General features: G+C 48.4%; 1 protein-coding gene across 6 annotated transcripts in view; it reads left to right on the forward strand.

Annotated features, from left to right (window-relative positions):
- ILF3 (interleukin enhancer binding factor 3) overlaps positions 1 to 17,833 on the forward strand; it is a 31,042-nt gene that overhangs the window by 559 nt on the left and 12,650 nt on the right. For 5 of the 6 annotated variants that reach the window (XM_029919273.1, XM_029919274.1, XM_029919275.1 and 2 more), the window contains exons 2-8: positions 11,224 to 11,322; positions 11,696 to 11,925; positions 12,085 to 12,262; positions 14,539 to 14,686; positions 16,109 to 16,200; positions 16,589 to 16,684; positions 17,371 to 17,482. In XM_029919273.1, coding sequence (XP_029775133.1) covers positions 11,320 to 11,322; positions 11,696 to 11,925; positions 12,085 to 12,262; positions 14,539 to 14,686; positions 16,109 to 16,200; positions 16,589 to 16,684; positions 17,371 to 17,482 — 859 coding nt within the window. In that variant the 5' untranslated portion in view covers positions 11,224 to 11,319. Of the gene's footprint in view, positions 1 to 1,950; positions 2,043 to 11,223; positions 11,323 to 11,695; positions 11,926 to 12,084; positions 12,263 to 14,538; positions 14,687 to 16,108; positions 16,201 to 16,588; positions 16,685 to 17,370; positions 17,483 to 17,833 lie in introns of all 6 variants that reach the window. The other variant, XM_029919271.1, reaches the window with a different exon arrangement.

Raw genomic sequence — 17,833 nt, forward strand, 5'->3', positions numbered from 1 at the left:
GGCCGGTAGAGTCCTGGCCGGCGCGGCAAGAGCGACCCCCTCCTCATGTCTTCTTAGTCTTTGTCCCAGTCCCGTCCTGGGTTCCAGGAGAGTCCCAGGTTCTCGAGGCGGGAAATGTCGCCGCCTTTGTCCTTACATGGCGTGGAGACGCGGACCTCCTCCCGGAGACCCTGTTCCCACGCTGTTTGCAGGGGAGGGCTTTGCCGGTCCATGAGGTTCCCAAATCCATGATCAGCCAGGCCTGTCCCAGATTAGAACCCAAATTGGGCGAAGGGTTTCAGCTTGCCCTTTCTTTGGTTCAGGTGTTTCATAGATGTTGAATTTTCTCCAGATTGCTTAGGATTTGCATCCTCCCTCAAAATGGTAATCTGGTGCGATATTTGGGTATCCTGAAACTTGCAAGATTGTGACCCGAACACGAGAGCTTAAAACGATTTTCGACCGTATTTTCTTAAGTAGTTGAGTGAGTGAGTTGAAGTTCTGTCACAGTTAATCCTGAGCCTGGATGAATTCTCTGGGTTGTACAGTGATCTGCATGCTCTCCCCCAGTTCAGTTTCTAAACTTGGGGAGATAAACCATTTCTTCTTAGTATTTCCAAAGTTGATGGAGCTTTGCTTGGGAATCTGCTGTGGAGCGGATGGAGGGAGTGCCGATTTTCCTGATAAGCCTTGCTTTTCTGGACTCGGGTATTTCAGTGGTTTTTGAATCTTTTTCTGGTTAGTTAGGATGATCTTCTCTTTAAAGTGGGTAGCCTTTGGCATATTTGGGTTCCAGGGGAAAACCTAAGTGCCACCCAGAGTTGGGACTCCCAGTGGAGGGCTTCAGACTCTCTTTCACAGGTGTTTGTGGCCGGGAGTCTCCTTGGATTGGTCACACTGCTGGCACGGTGCTTTGTGTGTGGTCTCGTGGGATGTAGGTTAACAGCAGACCCTTGGACTGTGAATGAAGTGTGGGAACCAGAGGCTCATTAACAGCTGGAAACGGAAGCCCCTGGGTTTAGGCGTTACTATCCCTGTCCTTAGTCGTGGGGTCTTTGCTCCTGAGCTCTCTGTGGGCCCTGTTAGATGATCGTGGTCCTTGGGACTTGTGAATGGGAATCTCTGCAGGCCCTAGTGTTTGGAGTTGATTGGAAGCTGGCAGTTAACTGCCAGGCTTGGCCTTGCCAGCACGCGGTGTGGGTTTATCAGTTTCCCTAACCTCCTAGAGCTTGGGCAAGCCTGGGAATCACTTTTTGGAGCTCTGGTGCCTAATCAGTTGTAGTTTTTGTTTTTTTCCTGATTGAACTTGTCTAGTGCCTATAGGCAGAAATTCCTATCTTTAGTTCCTTCTAGTATATTTAAGAGGGCTTTTTTTTTTTTTTAAGGTCCATATTCTTGGGAGTGAGGACTCTAAGGCTGTTTCTTAATTTTTTTTTTATGTTTGTTTTATTTTTGATACAGAGAGAGACAGAGCATGAGAGGGGGAGGGGCAGAGAAAGAAGGAGACCCAGAACTGAAAGCAGGCTCCGGGCTCTGAACTAGCTGTCAGCACAGAGCCTGATGTGGGGCTCGAACCCATGAGCGTGAGATCTGACCTGAGCTGAAGCCGGAGGCTTAACCGACTCAGCCACCCAGGCGCCCCTCTTATTTTTTTTTTAATTCTCCTTGTCAAAAACACTGCATTGGCAAGAGCCGTTGCTAATCCCTTGGTGTCCCTTTCACGATGCTCTTTTTCACATTCTCCTGCTTCAGTTCTCCAGGTAGGGACTGGGGGAGTCCGTGATGAGGAAAGGGCTTTCTCTATGTAAGTCTGTAAGCCTCTTCTCTTCGGGTACACAGCAGGCAGCATCTTGTCTGTCTGTGGGCCTCAGCGAGATGTGGGGCTTGGAAGTGTTCTGAAAAAAGGCGTTAGGAGTTTTCTTTGGGCTGGATCAGCTCCCTCTTATCTACCTCTCTCACTCTCCTTCCCAGTTTCTCCTGATTTCACCTTTCATGGCTCAGAGGAATAATTCGTTGCGCCAAGAAACTTGGGTTTATACCTCCCTGGACTTGCCCTCCTGTCAGTAAGTTGATGGACCTTGTGCAGTTTTGAAAGATGTGTAAATGGCAGCATCTAATAGTAAATGCACGTACGTCTCATAGAGCGGTGCCATTTTATCTGAGTGTTGATTTGATTAAACTTTCATGGGAATTAGGGTTTTCTAGGCTGTATATATTGGATGCTTTCTATCTTATTCACGTCCTGGGTGGGGGGAGATTTGATTTCTGCTTCTAGCAAAGGGGTCTCAAATTAAAGGCAGACATGGTTTGACAGGAATCTACACACAGTGAAGCAGGTTGGGGCCCTGAAGGGAGGAGATTCCGGCCGCAGCACTGGACACTTCTGTCTGAAACAGCTAGCTTTCCTCTCTGGTCTGTTATTCAGGGTAAGTCAGTGCTGACTCCTTGTGGTGCCAGCAGCGTTATCGAAATAATAGTGAAAGCATGGTGGACCGGTGTCTGTTAGGGAGCCTCGTCAATGTACAGACTTTGAGAAATTGTTCTTGTCCAGGGCGCCTGGGTGGCTCGGTTGGTTAAGCATCCATCCCACTTCAGTTCAGGTCATGATCTCACGATTTATGGGCTCTGGCCCCGCTTCAGGCTCAGTGCTGAGGGCTCAGGGCCTGGAGCCTGCTTTGGATTCTGTCTCTCCCTTTCTCTCTGCCCCTCCCCCACTCACACTCCATCTTTCTCTCAAAAAATAAACATTAAAAAAAGATTTTAAAATTTGTTACTTGACATTTTATGCCCTATTAAATAAATCCCTGTGAGAGTTTCCCGAGGTTGTACTCTGTGGGTGATCCCATTATAATTTGTGATCGGAAATTCAGAATGACTTTTAACATCCACTGTTTTCAGATGTCTTGAGAAAACGGCATCCAGTTGAAATTTAACTTTTTCTCCGTAGTCACTATTTTTTGTGTTTGTTTATTTTGAGAGAGAAAAAGAGTGCACGAAAGAGGGATCGAGAAGGAGAGAATCCTGAGCAGGGTCCTGTGTTGGCGCTGTGAACCGTGAGATCATGACCCCAGCTGAAACCCAGAGTCAGACGCTCAATCAGCTGAGCCACCCAGGCGCCCACTAGCTGCTAGTTTGTAGCAGGAAGATGAGTTTACTGTGGAAGGGCCATTTTCTCCTGTTCCATGTATGAACATTAAGGACCATTTAGTTACAAAGTTGAGCGTTGCAACCTTTTATTAGAGTATGTACATTTGCTCCAAGTTGTATTTATAATCTTGGGCAGTTAGTGAGAATTGGTGCTATTGAAAACTTGAGATCCGTTGTAATTTTCCTTGACATTCCAAACAGTTCTCTTTCTTCTTCTTTTGATCATGATTGTGGTGCAAGCTCAGTCTTACTGGGATAATATTCCAGGCCACCTGCTTTTCAGCTACTTCCTTTGGACTGCTTTTTTTTTCTCTTATCCGAATCTGTGTGTGTTTAAAGAATAAAATGTTGTGGGTTAGGTTTGCTTCTCAGTGGTGCTTCTAGATTTTTTGCAGGTTAATAATCCTTGCTATGCATTCATAATTCAGAAAAACAGTCCAAATGTCAACAATGTGGAAGTAACCAGCCCAGCCCCATGGCTCATAATGGCCCTTAGTAAACATTTGTCCTGTGGGTGACCTGTGCGGATTCCTAGCAGCAGTGAGCAGTAGCTGCCTAGTAAATGAAGGTCTGGGGGCTTCCCAGGGAGCACTCACCAGTGACCATGGTGTCACAGAGCAGAAGTGTGAACTGACGGGATGTAGAGGTGTCCTTTTGTTTTTTTTTGTTCTTTGTTTTTTGTTTTTAATCGGCTCTGGAAGAACACTTTGGTGAGTTCTTAGAAAATAAATGGGCAACCACAGTTTGACCCAGCAATTTCACCCTTGGGCATTTATCCCAAAGAAATGAACATTTATGTTCACATAAAAACCTGTCTATACCCAAATGCTCGTAGTGGCTTTACTTTTGCTAGCCAAGAGCCGGAAGCCACATAGATGTCCTTCGGCAGGTGGTTGGTTAATCCAAGATACATCCATCCCTTGGAGTACCGTTTAGCAGTCGGAAGGAGCGAGCTGTTGGTAACACTTGGATGGATCATGAGACCGCTGTGTTGCGTGAAACAAGCCAATGCTGGTGCCGAAAGGTTACTGCAAACTCTGGAATTCCCTTTGTATTTATATAACATTCTTGGAGTGCCAGAACTGTAGGAATGGTGAGTGGAGTAGCGGTTGGTAGGGTTAGGCGGATGAAGAGTGGCCAAAGGGCAGCGTGACTAATTAAGGGCAACAGGAGGGATCCTTGTGGGGATGGCAGTCGTGTGTGTTTGATTGTATTAAGTCAGTGCTGTGGTTGTCAATTGTACTATAGTTTGCAAAATGTTACCGTTGGGGGATACTGCTTTAAAAAGTCCACGGGACATCTGTTATTTCTTGTAACTGCATGTGAAGCTACAGTTATCTTGAAATAATTTTATTGAAAAGAGTGCCGCCCTTACCCACTAAAATAATTCACGTGTCTGTGGATTCATATCCTTTGAGAGACCATCTCCCCCCCCCCCCCCCCCACGCTGTGTAACTGGGAAGGGGGAAAGAATGCTTTGGAGAGAAGGAAGCAAATTGCACGCTAAGAAAACAAATCCAGGGCTTCCTCGTGCGGGTACATGGGAGGGTGGCCTCACCTGCCCCTGCCCCAAGCATGTTGGGAAGGGGTTGGTGGTTCCCCCTTGGAGTTCCGCTGTACCCTTCGCTGTGTACGTCCCACTCACAGGCAGATTTTAAAACAGTTCTATCGGTTCATCCAAGAGTTGGTGAAATTCCTCCTTTAATATATTGCATTTGCGGTTTTACAGTTGACGAAGTGTCTTCCCACAAAGTCACCTTTTATCCTTCCTGTTTGCAACTCTTAGGCATAGCTAGTGTTGCCGTCTCCTTTTTGGTCAGCTCTGAACAGGTAGGTAATTTGCTGGAGGCTCCCACAGCTGCGAGGTTGGGAGCCCAGGATGCAAACCTGAGGCTCTGTCTCCCGAGAACCCATGAATGCTCTCCAGTACCAGGGGACCTGGAGTCCTGGGTCTCGTGGGAGGCCAGTGGAGCTCCAGAAGCATTTTGGCGAATGATCTGTATTTGTCAACTTTTTAGTTATCTTCTTCTTTTTCTTTTTTTCTTTTTAACTTATTTTTCAGAGACAAAGAGAGACAGAACACAAGCGGGGGAGGGACAGAGAGAGAGGGAGACACATATTGCGAAACAGGCTCCAGGCTCTGAAGGGTCAGCACAGAGCCCGACGTGGGGCTCGAACCCACGAACTGTGAGATCATGACCTGAGCCGAAGCCAGACGCCTAACCGACTGAGCCACCCAGGCGCCCCTTTCTTTTTCTTTTAAATGTTTGTTTATTTTGAGAGAGCTCCAGAGCAGCTGAGAGAGGCAGAGAGAACCCTAAGCAGGCTCTGGCCTCGATCTCACGAATTGCCAGATAGATCTTGGCCTGAGTCAGAATCCAGAGTAGGAAGCTCAACTGATTAAGCTGCCCAGGTGCCCTGGAAAATATCTTTTTAATCAGCGTACACCATCTCTCCATCTTTTCGTGAGGAAAAAGGACATGGTTTTGTAAATTGAAACTATTTGTGGAAATCATTATTTCTAACTTTGCACCTTCCTGTGGATCAGTAAAAAACTTGTAGACAGAATTGGGAACCACTGCACTAGACTTCAGTCCTGTGTTGGATTTTCAAATTTCCCGGAGTTGCATCCGTAACTGGATTTTAGGTCTGCATCTTTTGGCTGGGTTGCTTTGTTAAAATTATTTTTCATGTGTCCTTGAGGATGTCAATCTGGAAACTTTTGTAGAGTCACTAAGGAGTGGCATGTGTCTATCATTTCCTTTCATGCTCTAGGATAGGATAGCTCTGGAGATGGGAAAACCAGGAGCAGGGGTCTGGATCCTTCTACATTTCAGAGCTTAATCCATTCAGTCTCTTAAATGAGCATCTGCTTCAGCACAGTTCCCCGGAGTTGCTGGAATAGCTGTAGGGTTTTGTGAAATATCCTGGAAGGGGCAGGATCTACTGTGGAAGAGACGGGCCACACCTGCTTGACACCTGTTCATTCTACAGACGTACTTGGGCACGTTTCTTTTCCGACAGCAAGTGCCGGGTATGTTGTATTCTAGTTAGCAAGAGGTCAGAACGGTGGTCAGCACCTTGCAAGCAAAAGGTTTTGTGGTTTTAAACTTCTGTGACTCTGCATGCTGTGAGTGGGCTGGGTTTGAGAAGAAAAGAAAGAAACCTGATCCTGTGGTGTTAGAACGCCCCCAGCCACCCAGCGTTCATGGTTAAAATCCTGGTTCTCCACTCCACTCATTCTTTGCTTGGGTTGGTAAAACCAAACAAAAAACTGGGCTTCCTTGTGCCCCGCTTCTGAATCCTAAAGGTGGTTGCAGGAGCCGCTTCTGTTTAAAGTGTGATCGGCAGGGGCCAGGGGGGTGTTGGCTGCAGGCAGGTAGGTGGGAGTGGAGGGCTGCTCACCAGCAGTGTTCTTTGCTGAAAATCTTGACAAGGAGGTTTCTGTTCACCCACAGGACCTCTCCGTCTGTTAAAGACAGGGATTCCCTGGTATTCAAGACTAGAGTGGCTAGCTTCTGAAAAGCTGGCTTGGATGACAGGTCCCGGTTCACATAAGTGACTAGGGCGGCCAGGTGTGTTGGCCTGCAAAGGAGCGTTGTCTCCAGTTTTTCAGCATTTGTTTGAGTTCACATGATTAGTACTTTTACTTAGTTTGTGCCCCTGAATCAGGAGGCAGCACCACCAAGGCCTGCTCTAACGGAGGAGGGCCTGGGGGTGAATGTTCCGCAGATGGGCGGGGGTGGGGTGGGCACTCAGGGCCAGCCACAGCCCAGTGAGGCTCTTCAGGGGTTCAGTGTGGGGCCTGCCTCTTGGAGCAGAGGCACAGCCATGTTTTTCGTTCTAAGCGTGGAGGCAGCAGATGGAGACCCACATGCGGGACAGTGGCCGAGAGCAGGCGCTTTTGGGGGCGCACGCATGTCCCTGAGGTACTTTCGATGGGCTGATTTCTCTTTTTTTTTTTTTTTTGACACAACATCTTTTTACCCAGGGGTAGAAGAGGGACTTTTCTACTCCCAGTGTCTGTCAGGTGGCATTGTTCTTCCAGCGATTCCCGCATCAGCTGTGGCTGCACGGCAGTCCTTTCTCACCATTTTCAGGGCGGGGGTTGGGGTACAGCCTGCACCAGAGCAGGTGTTTGTCTTGTTTTTTAAAGTATCGCGACAGACTCCAGCTTTCCCGTGAATTTAACGTGATGAATCAGTGTAGGTTATGTGTTTTTAACATCTCGTTATGAAAATTCTCAAACATACACTGAAGGTGACACGGTTTACAGGAAACAGCCAGCTGTATATAAAGCTTAGGTTCTGCCATTGACCTTTGACTATACTTTGGTTCCATAGGTCTCTCCTTCTATTCTGGTCATCCATCAGTCCACGTTTATTTATGCATTTATTGAATTTCTTTGGCGTAGAATCTGCTTTACTTTTATGATACTTTTCAAAGTGGCAGGAAATTACAGTTTTCTATCTGAATATTAACTAGAATCCAGTATTTATTTATGGCACCTTTTTTTCTTATGAAGTAATGCACCCCTTTGAGCCTATTATTCAATAAGTTTTGACTGTTGCATATACGGACCCCTGCCAATATGTAGACCCTGACCATCACCCCAAAAGTCCCCATCCCAGGTGTCCCTGCTCCCACCTGCCCAACACAACTGCTGAATAGTTTTGCCTGTTTTAGAACCTCATGCAGGTGGAAGTGTTATGTTTGTTCTATTTTTTTGTATTCTCTTGCCCCAAATGTAGCCAGTGGGCGCCTTCACAAGTCAGCTCCCTGTTCTCCGCCCGCCCGCATGAGTGTCCCGGTGCCTCCGCATTCTGATGTCCCAGATGACCCCAGCTCCCGCGGCTCCCGTGCTAGATGCCGAACCGGCCACTTCTCTGGGGAGCTCCTTTTCGTAAGGTGGACGCTCTTGGTCCTATAAAACCTCGAATGAAAGCGTTATAGCCACCTGAAACCATGGGCTAAGCTGTTACTTTAAGTCTCTGCATTTGATGTTTTTGTGACAAGGGGAGCGTGCCGTGAAGAGGTAGTCCATGTGGAGTGAGCCATCGGCTCCTGGCACCTGGCAGGCGTGGAAGGAACGCGGTCTCTCCTTGCCTCACGCCAGCCCACCCGGCCCTCGGGGGCAAGGCATCTGTCTGCCATGTCTCACCATCCCCGCCTGGAGGAGGTGCATGCTGAGTACTTGTTGCCTAAATAAATTAGGTTTTAAACGTATCAGCCTGTGATGTGAGATCAATGAGGTGCCAGCGAGGATATGGCCATTCGACATGGCCATTTCACCATCAGGCTGCGTGAGCTCTGATGGTCTGCTTGGTTTAGAACTGGGTTTCTGGGGGCGCCTGGGTGGCTCCGTCAGTTAAGTGTCTGGCTTCAGCTCAGGTCGTGATCTCAAAGTTCCTGAGTTCGGGCCCCACGCTGAGCTCTGTGCTGACCCTTCAGAGCCTGGAGCCTGCTTCGCAATATGTGTCTTCCTCTCTCTCTGTCCCTCCCCCGCTTGTGTTCTGTCTGTCTCTCTCAAAAGTCAATAAACATTAATTAAAAAAAAAATAAAGAATTGGGTTTCTGAGGTTTGGTTGAATTTTTAGATGACCTGCTGTGACTGTACTTTTGTGGGAGGATTTAAGTACATTCTGCAATTAAAGAGAAAACTATTATGGAAGTTTTCAGAACCTCACAGTGGATCCCGGCATACCCATCCTCCAGCTTCGACAGCTACCAGCATTTTGCTGTCATGTTTTCTCTCTCTCCCCATCGCCACTGCCTGCCTTACTGGAATATTTTAGAGCAAATACCAGGCATGTACTTTCAGCCATCAACTTGTCTTCAATATGTATCTAACTGGGAAAGCATTTTTTTTTTAATTTTTTTAAATGTTTTTTTTTATTTTTGAGACAGAGAGAAACAGAGCACGAGCAGGGGAGGGGCAGAGAGAGGGAGACACAGAACCGGAAGCAGGCTCCAGGCTCTGAGCTGTCAGCACAGGGCCCGATGCGGGGCCTGAACCCACGAACGTGAGATCAGGACCCGAGCCGAAGTCGGAGACTTAGCCGACTGAGCCACCCAGGTGCCCCGAAAGCATTCTTTTTTGAACACAACTTGATAACCGTTTGTTCCTCACTGAATGAATGAGACTCCCTTCAGACAGGAGGCACTTCAGACTGCACGTCACTCCTCACTTAGCCGCACAGCAGCCTGGCCAGCAGAGATCCTGTTGATAGAAAAAGTCTGCTGTTTTGAAGTGTCCGTGGCCTTGGTGCTGCATGCTTTCCATAGGTTGACTTGTTTTGTGTGTACCTCCCTGTGGAGGTGGAGGGGCCACATCCATGTCGTGGGGGAAACTTGAGGGCCTTGTGGCTAGCGGCTGGGCAGGCATTTCAAGTCCAGGTCTGTGCCGGAGCTCCCACTTGGTGGTGACTGAGTGATTTCCCAAGGGCATAGTAAACCTGAGCTCAGAGACTGGTCCTCACTCCTCCCCCGCCCCCCAAAGAAGCCCTTGACCCCTTCTTGTCCTGTCGCGTAGCTCTCGTTTCACCCTTCGGTTTTATGGTTCCACTTTGAAACCCACAAATTTGCAATTCGATTGTTAGGTAGTCCTGAGGCGTTGTGGGAAATTCTTGTTTTGGCCAGTCATGTCCAAGTTTATCCTTGAAGCGGGTGCCTTTTCACAAGGTGGAGCCTGCTGCCCTGGCTGGTAACTGGCTTAGATCGAAGGGGCTGGCTGTTGTGTGGTTGGATGGGATGGGTGGATTCATTGTGATGGATTTTTTGTGTTGTTCACTCATTTGGAAGATTTCAGTGTGGACCAGACTGTTTGCACAGAGTGGGAATTGAGTAGGTTGTCATCAGCATGTTATTTAGAGCCCCAAGTGGTAATTACAGCTACGATCGTCTTGAAGACTTCTGTTGTGCACTTGAGTTCTTTTAGCCTCTTCAAAATTGAACCCACGGGAGGGCCACGTGGTACAGTGGTCACATCTAACTGATGTTTCAGAACGTTCTTGCTTTTCTATTTTACAGATACCTTTTGGGGCTCTCTGTCTCCTGCTTTCCTTCCATTTCTTCATTACCCTCAAAGATCTGAGCTCCTTCCCTCTCTTCCTTTTCCAAATACCAGGATTTTGCTGAACATTTGTATCGTTACCATTTATTAGAGGCATGTAAATTTTTTATTCCTTATATTTGTGAAAACTGGCATACTCTAGGGGTGCCTGGGTGGCTCAGTCAGTTAAGCATCTGACTCTTGATTTGGGCTCAGGTCATGATTTGGCAGTTTGCAGGTTCTAGCCCTGTGTCCAGCTCCTCGCTGATAGCATGTAGCCAGCTTGGGATTCCCTCTCTGCTTCCTCCTCTCCCCTACTGCCCCACTCATGATCTTGCTGTCTTTTGAAGTTAAGTAATTTATTTTTTGAGAGAGAGGGTGCTTGGGCAAACCATGGGGGGGAATGGGACAGAGGGTCCAAAGGGGTCTCTGTGTTGACAGCAGAGAGCCTGATGCAGGACTCGAGCCCATAACTGTGAGATCATTACCTGAGCCGCAATAGGATGCTTGACCGATGGAGCCATCCAGATACCCCTCCCCCCCCTTTTAAACTGAACTAAAAAATTCTGGCATAGTGAGGTACCTGGGTAGGTCATTAGGTTTGGTCGTGATTTTGTGGTTCGTGGGTTTGACCCCTGCATCGGGCTCTCTGCTGTCACCACAGAGCCAGCTTCAGATCCTCTGTCCCCCTATCTCTCTGCTCCTCCCCTACTTATGCTTTCTCTCTGTCTCAAAAAAAAATAAATGAACTTTGAAAAAATCTGGCATACTTTACGTTAAAAAAAAGATGAAAGAAGACAAAGTAGAAATCCTCTAGATGTGGGTGGGAGTTGGCTTCCAAGTCCAACTGTTTTCATTTTCAGGGAATTTTATAATTAGTTTGTTCCTCAGCTTAGCAGCGTTACTGGGCACTGTAGACGGTCGTGCTGTGTTTCCAGGGCCCTCACGTGGCGGCCCCGCTGTCTGTCATCCTGCTCCGCACCTGCCCGCTCCAGCTCCTCCGTCTATGAAATACTCGAAACTAAAATGATTTTCTGATTTTATAGATAGTTGAAGTATTGATAACACCAAGGAAATCTGTCACAGTTTGAAAAGATAAGCAAATATTTGATTTCCAGACACTACAGAGAAAAGAAGTAAAAATGGTAAGTTCTAAAATCATAAATACTTTTTATTTATTCACATTCGAAGATGTAGCATTTCCCCAAAGCATTTGATTCTCGTCTTTTCATTAGACTTTTTTAATTATAAACTATTACTGCGCAGTGTAAGAACTCACACGCGCATGGACGTGTGTGTGCATATATGTGAATGTATAAAGTGCCCCCTTCCCGGCAGCTGCATCGAGAATGAACGTTGTTTTCATTCGGTTGTGTTGCTCACACCGTCAGTGGTGGCCTCGTAGGTTTCCTCTCCCACAAATGATAAAAGCCTGATCTGCGATCGGTGGCTTAAGAGAGAAGTGGACAGTTGCTTGGTCGCTCTGCGTTGTCTTTAGCTGAGTTTTCGCATTCCCAGCGTCCGATGCGAATTTTTGTGAATGACGACCGCCACGTGATGGCCAAGCATTCTTCTGTGTACCCGACCCAAGAGGAGCTGGAGGCCGTGCAGAACATGGTGTCGCACACAGAGAGGGCCCTCAAAGCTGTGTCTGACTGGATAGATGAGCAGGAGAAGGGAAGCAGCGAGCACGCCGAGTCTGAGAACGTGGATGTGCCCCCAGAGGACGAGACCAAAGAAGGGGCCGGGTAAGTCTGAGGTCTGCGGGCAGTGGGGGTCTTCCGTAGAGAGACTGTCCATCGTAGAGGCGAACATCTCCTTTTTCTGAGAAACTCCAGCCTTTCCGTGGCCTCTGGGTTGTGGCTGCACGGACTCCCTCACTGAGCATACTTCGGTCTGTCCCTCAGGGAGCAGAAGACGGAGCACATGACCAGAACCCTGCGGGGTGTGATGCGTGTTGGCCTCGTGGCAAAGGGCCTGCTGCTTAAGGGGGACTTGGATTTGGAGCTGGTGCTGCTATGTAAGGAGAAGCCCACAACCGCCCTCTTGGACAAGGTGGCCGACAACCTGGCCATCCAGCTCGCGGTGAGTGCGACTGTGCTTGCTGAGGGGGCGGGGCAGGGGAAGAGCGGCCCCTCGTGCTCCGCACGGAGAGGCATGCTCCCAGCCCAGCCTTGCACGTGGGTGGGCGTCCCCAAATTCCGAAGGTTCTGTGGACGGTGCCTGGCTGGCTGTGAGAGGCCCAGAGCCCTGTCAGCCGGGAAGGACTCGGCCTGCTGTGCATGCGACCGCCCAGGGCCAGAACCTGACCTCAGACCCAGTTAGATTGATGGTTGAATAGAAGGTGCCGCTATAAACTTTTCCCCGTGGATCCAAAACTGGGCATGAGAACTTGTTAAGAACCAACTTTTTGGGGTCACCTGGGTGGTTCAGTCCATTAAGCGTCTGACTCTTGATTTCACCTCAGGTCTTGATCTCAGCTCAGAATGAGGAGTTTGACCCCCACATTGGGCTCCAACTTGGGTGTGGAGCTTACTTATAATGAAATAGAAAACCAACTTCTTTGTCTCGTTATAAAAGTGTTGCATAAACAATAACTTCTGACATTTCTGCAGCATTTACTACACCAGAGCCTAGGCCTCATGTGCTGTTTATGTTATTTTGTCCTCGTAATGACCCTTTGAGACAGGACTTTGTCATCTGAGTACTTGAGAAGTTGGGACTGGGATGCAGGGAGCTCAGCGGTTGACCTCAGCGGCACTAGTCCTGGGGCTTTAGAACCTTCGTGCTCGCCGCCATGTGCTGCCTCCCAGGGACACATTTCCCTCGTTTAGCAGCAGGATAAGCAAAAGAAGAAAGTGAAAAAACGAAGAAATCTCGTTCGTTGGGGAAACACACTTGATTTTCCTATGTAAACATGCGTTTTCTTTGCACGTAACTGATAATTGGGGGTTTAGGCCAGGGTCAGAATTGACATGTGGAGCTGGTACAGGACGCCAGACGCTCTGGGGGCTCTTCAGGGAACAAGGCCTGGAACTTTCCTGTTCCAGTGGTAATTTGTAAGTTAATTTTAACTCCCGACTATAAAAAGTGTCTTCATTGATGAAACTTACGTAGTTGGGGACGTTTCTAAAAGAAAGACATCTTTTGTGGAAAGCCAATCTTTAAAGAAAGGTACAAATAAAATGTATTTTAATGATATAGTGTTTTTTGAATGGGGCAGTTTTGCTCCCCACAGAGGACATGTGGCGAGTTGGAGACAGTGGGGGTTGACCCAGTGGGCGGGCGTGGGGTGTGGCTGGCATCCGCTAGCTGGAGGCCTGAGAGGTCTGCTCAGATGTGCTGCAGTGTGGACCATGGCCCCACAGCCCAGAATGATCTGGCCCAGCATGTCCATAGTGCTGAGGTGGAGAAACCCGAGTTCACGTTTCCCACAGTGCATTTGTCCTCCTCCTCTGTTTTCCCCAGCAAAAATCATAAGAGCTTGAATTCTCTTCATCAAGGCTTGTAAACTAGTATAAAGGAGAAAGTGGAAGCCAGGGTGTTGTAAAAATATCCTTTTATAATACATGCATCTGCAGCAAGTATATGCTTTTCTTTTTTTTTAATGCTTCATGTGACAAATTCTCTTACTACACTGTTTTCTTTCTGCACTGGTGGTGTGGCTGCTCGTGCTGGTGGCGGATGCCTGCTCTGCTGGGTGGTTTGCTTTCGTGTGGTGTCTGTGTCAGCCTCCGGGGGCTCACAGGTGTGGGTCATGTCACTACGTCCATTCAGAAATTAGAAACCAGTATCTTTCTGTTGTTTTGTTTTTTGTTCAGATGTTTATTTTTGAGACCCGAGAGAGACTGAGCTTGAGGCAGGGAGGGGCAGAGAGAGAGGGAGACCCAGAATCGGAAGCAGGCTCTAGGCTCTGAGCTGTCAGCACAGAGCCCGATGTGGGGCTCGAACCCACAAACCGTGAGATTATGACCTGAGCCCAAGTCAGACGTTTAACCAGTTGAGCCACCCAGGCGCCCCAGAAAAGAGCATCTTAATGAGATTAAGTGATGTGCCAAGAGTTACACAACTAGCCAGAGACAAAGTAAAGACTCCCACCGTGGTCTCCTCTCCCAGACTCTAAAGCTTTGCATTACAAAGCTCCCCGTGAAAATTACTCCGTGTAGTTAGAGACCTCCGCTCTGGAGTCCGCAGAAAATGGCTAGAGACCGGCTCAGCAAGAGGGAGGTGAAGGCACTGTCATCAGGTCACACCCCAAGAAGTTGACATGTATGCTGTGGCAGACAGCGGAGCCGAATACAGCTGTTGGTTGCCAGCCTTGAGGAGGAAGTGTGTTTTGAAAGTTGCGTTTTCTTTTGTAGGCTGTTACAGAAGACAAGTACGAAATACTCCAGTCTGTTGATGATGCCGCGATTGTGATAAAAAACACAAAAGAGCCTCCGTTGTCCCTGACCATCCACCTGACCTCCCCCGTCGTCAGAGAAGAAATGGAGAAAGTATTAGCTGGAGGTAGGGAGGCTGAGGAAGGCCTGCAGGACTGACTCTGGAAACTCGGTGTTCCCTCGCCAGTCAAATGTGCTATTCAGTTTTAGACTGCTTTGATAAAAAGGATATCGGTGTAGCTTTGACCACCTCTAATCAGAGATCACACCTCCCGTTCAGTTTCAATACTTGGGAGTTTGACAAAACGGTTGCACTAAAAGTGAGTAGCACTTTTCATAGAGGATCGCACCATTTTTGTTTATCTTAATCCTTGAATGTTCTCATCAGTGTTAAACTTGGTTTTTCTGCTGAGCATTCTCTGGCCTTAGAAAAGGGTGTCCCTGGTTATTTTATGGCTTTTAAATTCTGGAAGACGACCAGATGGCTTCTGCACGAACATCACGGTGGAGTCGTGCAAACAGCTTGTGTTGCAGCAGAACCGAGGGCTCCTTGGTTTGTCCTCTTCCATTGGCTGCTTTTATCAGCTGCCGTGATGGAAATGCAAAGAGCTGATAGAGTTTTGGATAAAGTTTTCAACAGTTGTGTGATTTTCCAGCCAAAGCCTCAGAGGCTTCTGATGCTTTCACAGTTCAAAGGCCACCAAGGGCCCCTCATGCGTCTCTTCTGTGCGGGTGGTTTTTAATCCAGATCTCACAGCGCAGAGCGAAGGTAACAGGCCTGCTCCAAATCCCCGCCACACAAGGGGCAGCGGCGACAGCGCTCCGTTTCTGCTGCAGCAGAGGCTTGCGCTCTGCACCCTTGTTGCTCTTCGATTACCTTGGTTCTGAGACCTGATTCCAAGTATCGATTTAGGGACGCTGGACCTTTGACCAACAGGACTCTCTCTGTCAAGGGCTGGGGCTAGGGCAGTCCCGCCTGGTGGGCGGAGGTGGTCCCCTTCGCTGCAGGCTGCCTCCGGGGATGGCCGCGCGGGAACCAGAGAGGGGGTTCCTTTCCACTCCCCCACCTACTTTGGTTGTTTTTGGTTTTGTTTTCTTCTGGGAGGGGGTGTTTTTTTTTTGTTTTTTGTGGTGGTTTTGTTTTTTGGTTTTTGTTTTGTTTTTTGTTTTTTGGTTTTTTTTTTTTTTGGTTTTAGGTTTTTTGGGTTTTTTTGGGTTTTTTTTTTTTTTTTTTTTTTTTTTTTTTTTTTTTTTTTTTTTTTTTTTTTTTTTTTTTTTTTTTTTTTTTTTTTTTTTTTTTTTTTTTTTTTTTTTTTTTTTTTTTTTTTTTTTTTTTTTTTTTTTTTTTTTGGAGGGGCCTCCAATTTTTACGATCTCCTCAGGGCAGAGTTAAACACACTCTAGCTTCTCCTTCCCTGGTCTAGGGTGGAGAGGACTTGAGATTCTGGGAGCCTCAGCTGCCCTTTAGGAAGCTGCCACATCCCCTTTCCACCTGACAGAAACCCCTTGGTCAAACTGTGCCTTGTCTTCTTATTCCATCCATGAATAGAAACGCTATCAGTCAACGATCCCCCGGACGTTCTGGACAGGCAGAAATGCCTTGCTGCCTTGGCGTCCCTCCGACACGCCAAGTGGTTCCAGGTTTGCATTTTGTTCTTCTATTTGTCTTTTGGTAGAGAATTCCTAAGTTTTAGCTTGGCTAACTTTCACCGTAAAGTTTCGGTAACATTGAAGATCACCGTGCCGCACTTAGTACCTGCAGGCGTGCAGTTGCTAAAGGAGCGCGCACAGACAAATTTGACACCCCCAGAGGAGGCTTGTGACTGAGTAGGTGGGCTGCTGCTGCTTTGTGCCAAGAGTAACCTTGTTCTCGTCCACCCGGTAAAATTGCCGCTGACCACGCACTTGATGGTCTTGAACGTTCACCGTTTACCCTTGACAAAGTAGCGCCCTGAGACTTGTGTTTTTCATGTTTGCCTTGTGTTGAGGGAGGTTCCTTGGTGTAAAGAGCCTGTGCTTTGTTCTCTAGGCCAGAGCCAATGGGCTGAAGTCGTGTGTCATTGTCATCCGGGTCCTGAGGGACCTGTGTACCCGCGTGCCCACCTGGGGTCCCCTCAGAGGATGGGTAAGGCACCTTGTAGCCATGGCCATGGGGGTGGAGTGGGGTGGTCGTGTTCACAGAGACTTTATTTCATGTCCCAGGAATACGTTATGGTAACTGGGCTGAAGGGACCCTTTGGGGTGTGACCGATGCATGTGCTAGCCATTTATTGATCAAGTACTTTGTGCCACACCCTGGATGGGGGTGAGAGCTAGGTCAGAACCCACCTTCATCCCTCTCCCCTCCCGCTCCACACCATGGTGGGTGCAGAGCTCTGCCTAGGAAGGGGGCTGGCCAGGTAGCACTTCCTGTTGATTCCCTCTGCTTCAAGAAGAAGCATTTTTGTAGCTGCTCTTGGACAGGGGTCCACAAACTCTGGAGCCCATAAGCCAGTTCTGGCCACCTGTCCGCAGCCCATAGTCTAGAGTGGTTTTTATGTTTTTAAGTGGCTGCATAATAAATATGAGAACCTACATGGTGGCCTCATTTTGGCCTCTTGGCTCCTACAGTATAAAAGATGTAACGGCCATCTCTTTAAGGAAAAGTTACCAAGCCAGGCTCTAGTTGCCCTGTCTTTGGTGTAGCCTCAACTTGTGAACTTGGAGGGCTCTGACATTCCCCTTCCCTTAAACACACACACAGTGACAGCTTCTTGGTGTCGGCCGACCACCTTCCAGACGGTGGAGTTAACTGTCTCTCTTGCCTTTCAGCCCCTCGAACTTCTCTGTGAGAAGTCCATCGGCACAGCCAACAGACCCATGGGTGCCGGCGAGGCCCTGCGGAGAGTGCTGGAGTGCCTGGCGTCGGGCATCGTGATGCCAGGTTGGGGCCTTGTGCTTTGCAAGTTGCAGGGAAAGGACAGGGATTGAGGCCCCGAGGCCACTTCCTGGCGGGTCCCCTGACCGGGTTAGGGCAGCAGCAGCCCCGTGTCCCCCTAGAGCTGAAGCATGTGACTACCCTCTTGCACCATCATATCCAGCCCTGTGCTGGCTCCGCAGCTGTGACCCAGGGCGGATCCGGGGCAGTGGTGACCCACTCCCACACGAGCTCCTTGCTCTGAGACACGTGGATTATTTCTCTCACGGGCTGGATGCCGAGTGGGTCACCGAGCTCAGCGTGTTTTCCAGAGCTGGGTGTGGATGGGGCGTGGGGGGTAACGCACCTGGTTCCTTC

The sequence above is a fragment of the Suricata suricatta genome, chromosome 12 (genome assembly GCF_006229205.1).
Source record: "Suricata suricatta isolate VVHF042 chromosome 12, meerkat_22Aug2017_6uvM2_HiC, whole genome shotgun sequence".
In the NCBI taxonomy this organism is placed as follows: domain Eukaryota; kingdom Metazoa; phylum Chordata; class Mammalia; order Carnivora; family Herpestidae; genus Suricata; species Suricata suricatta.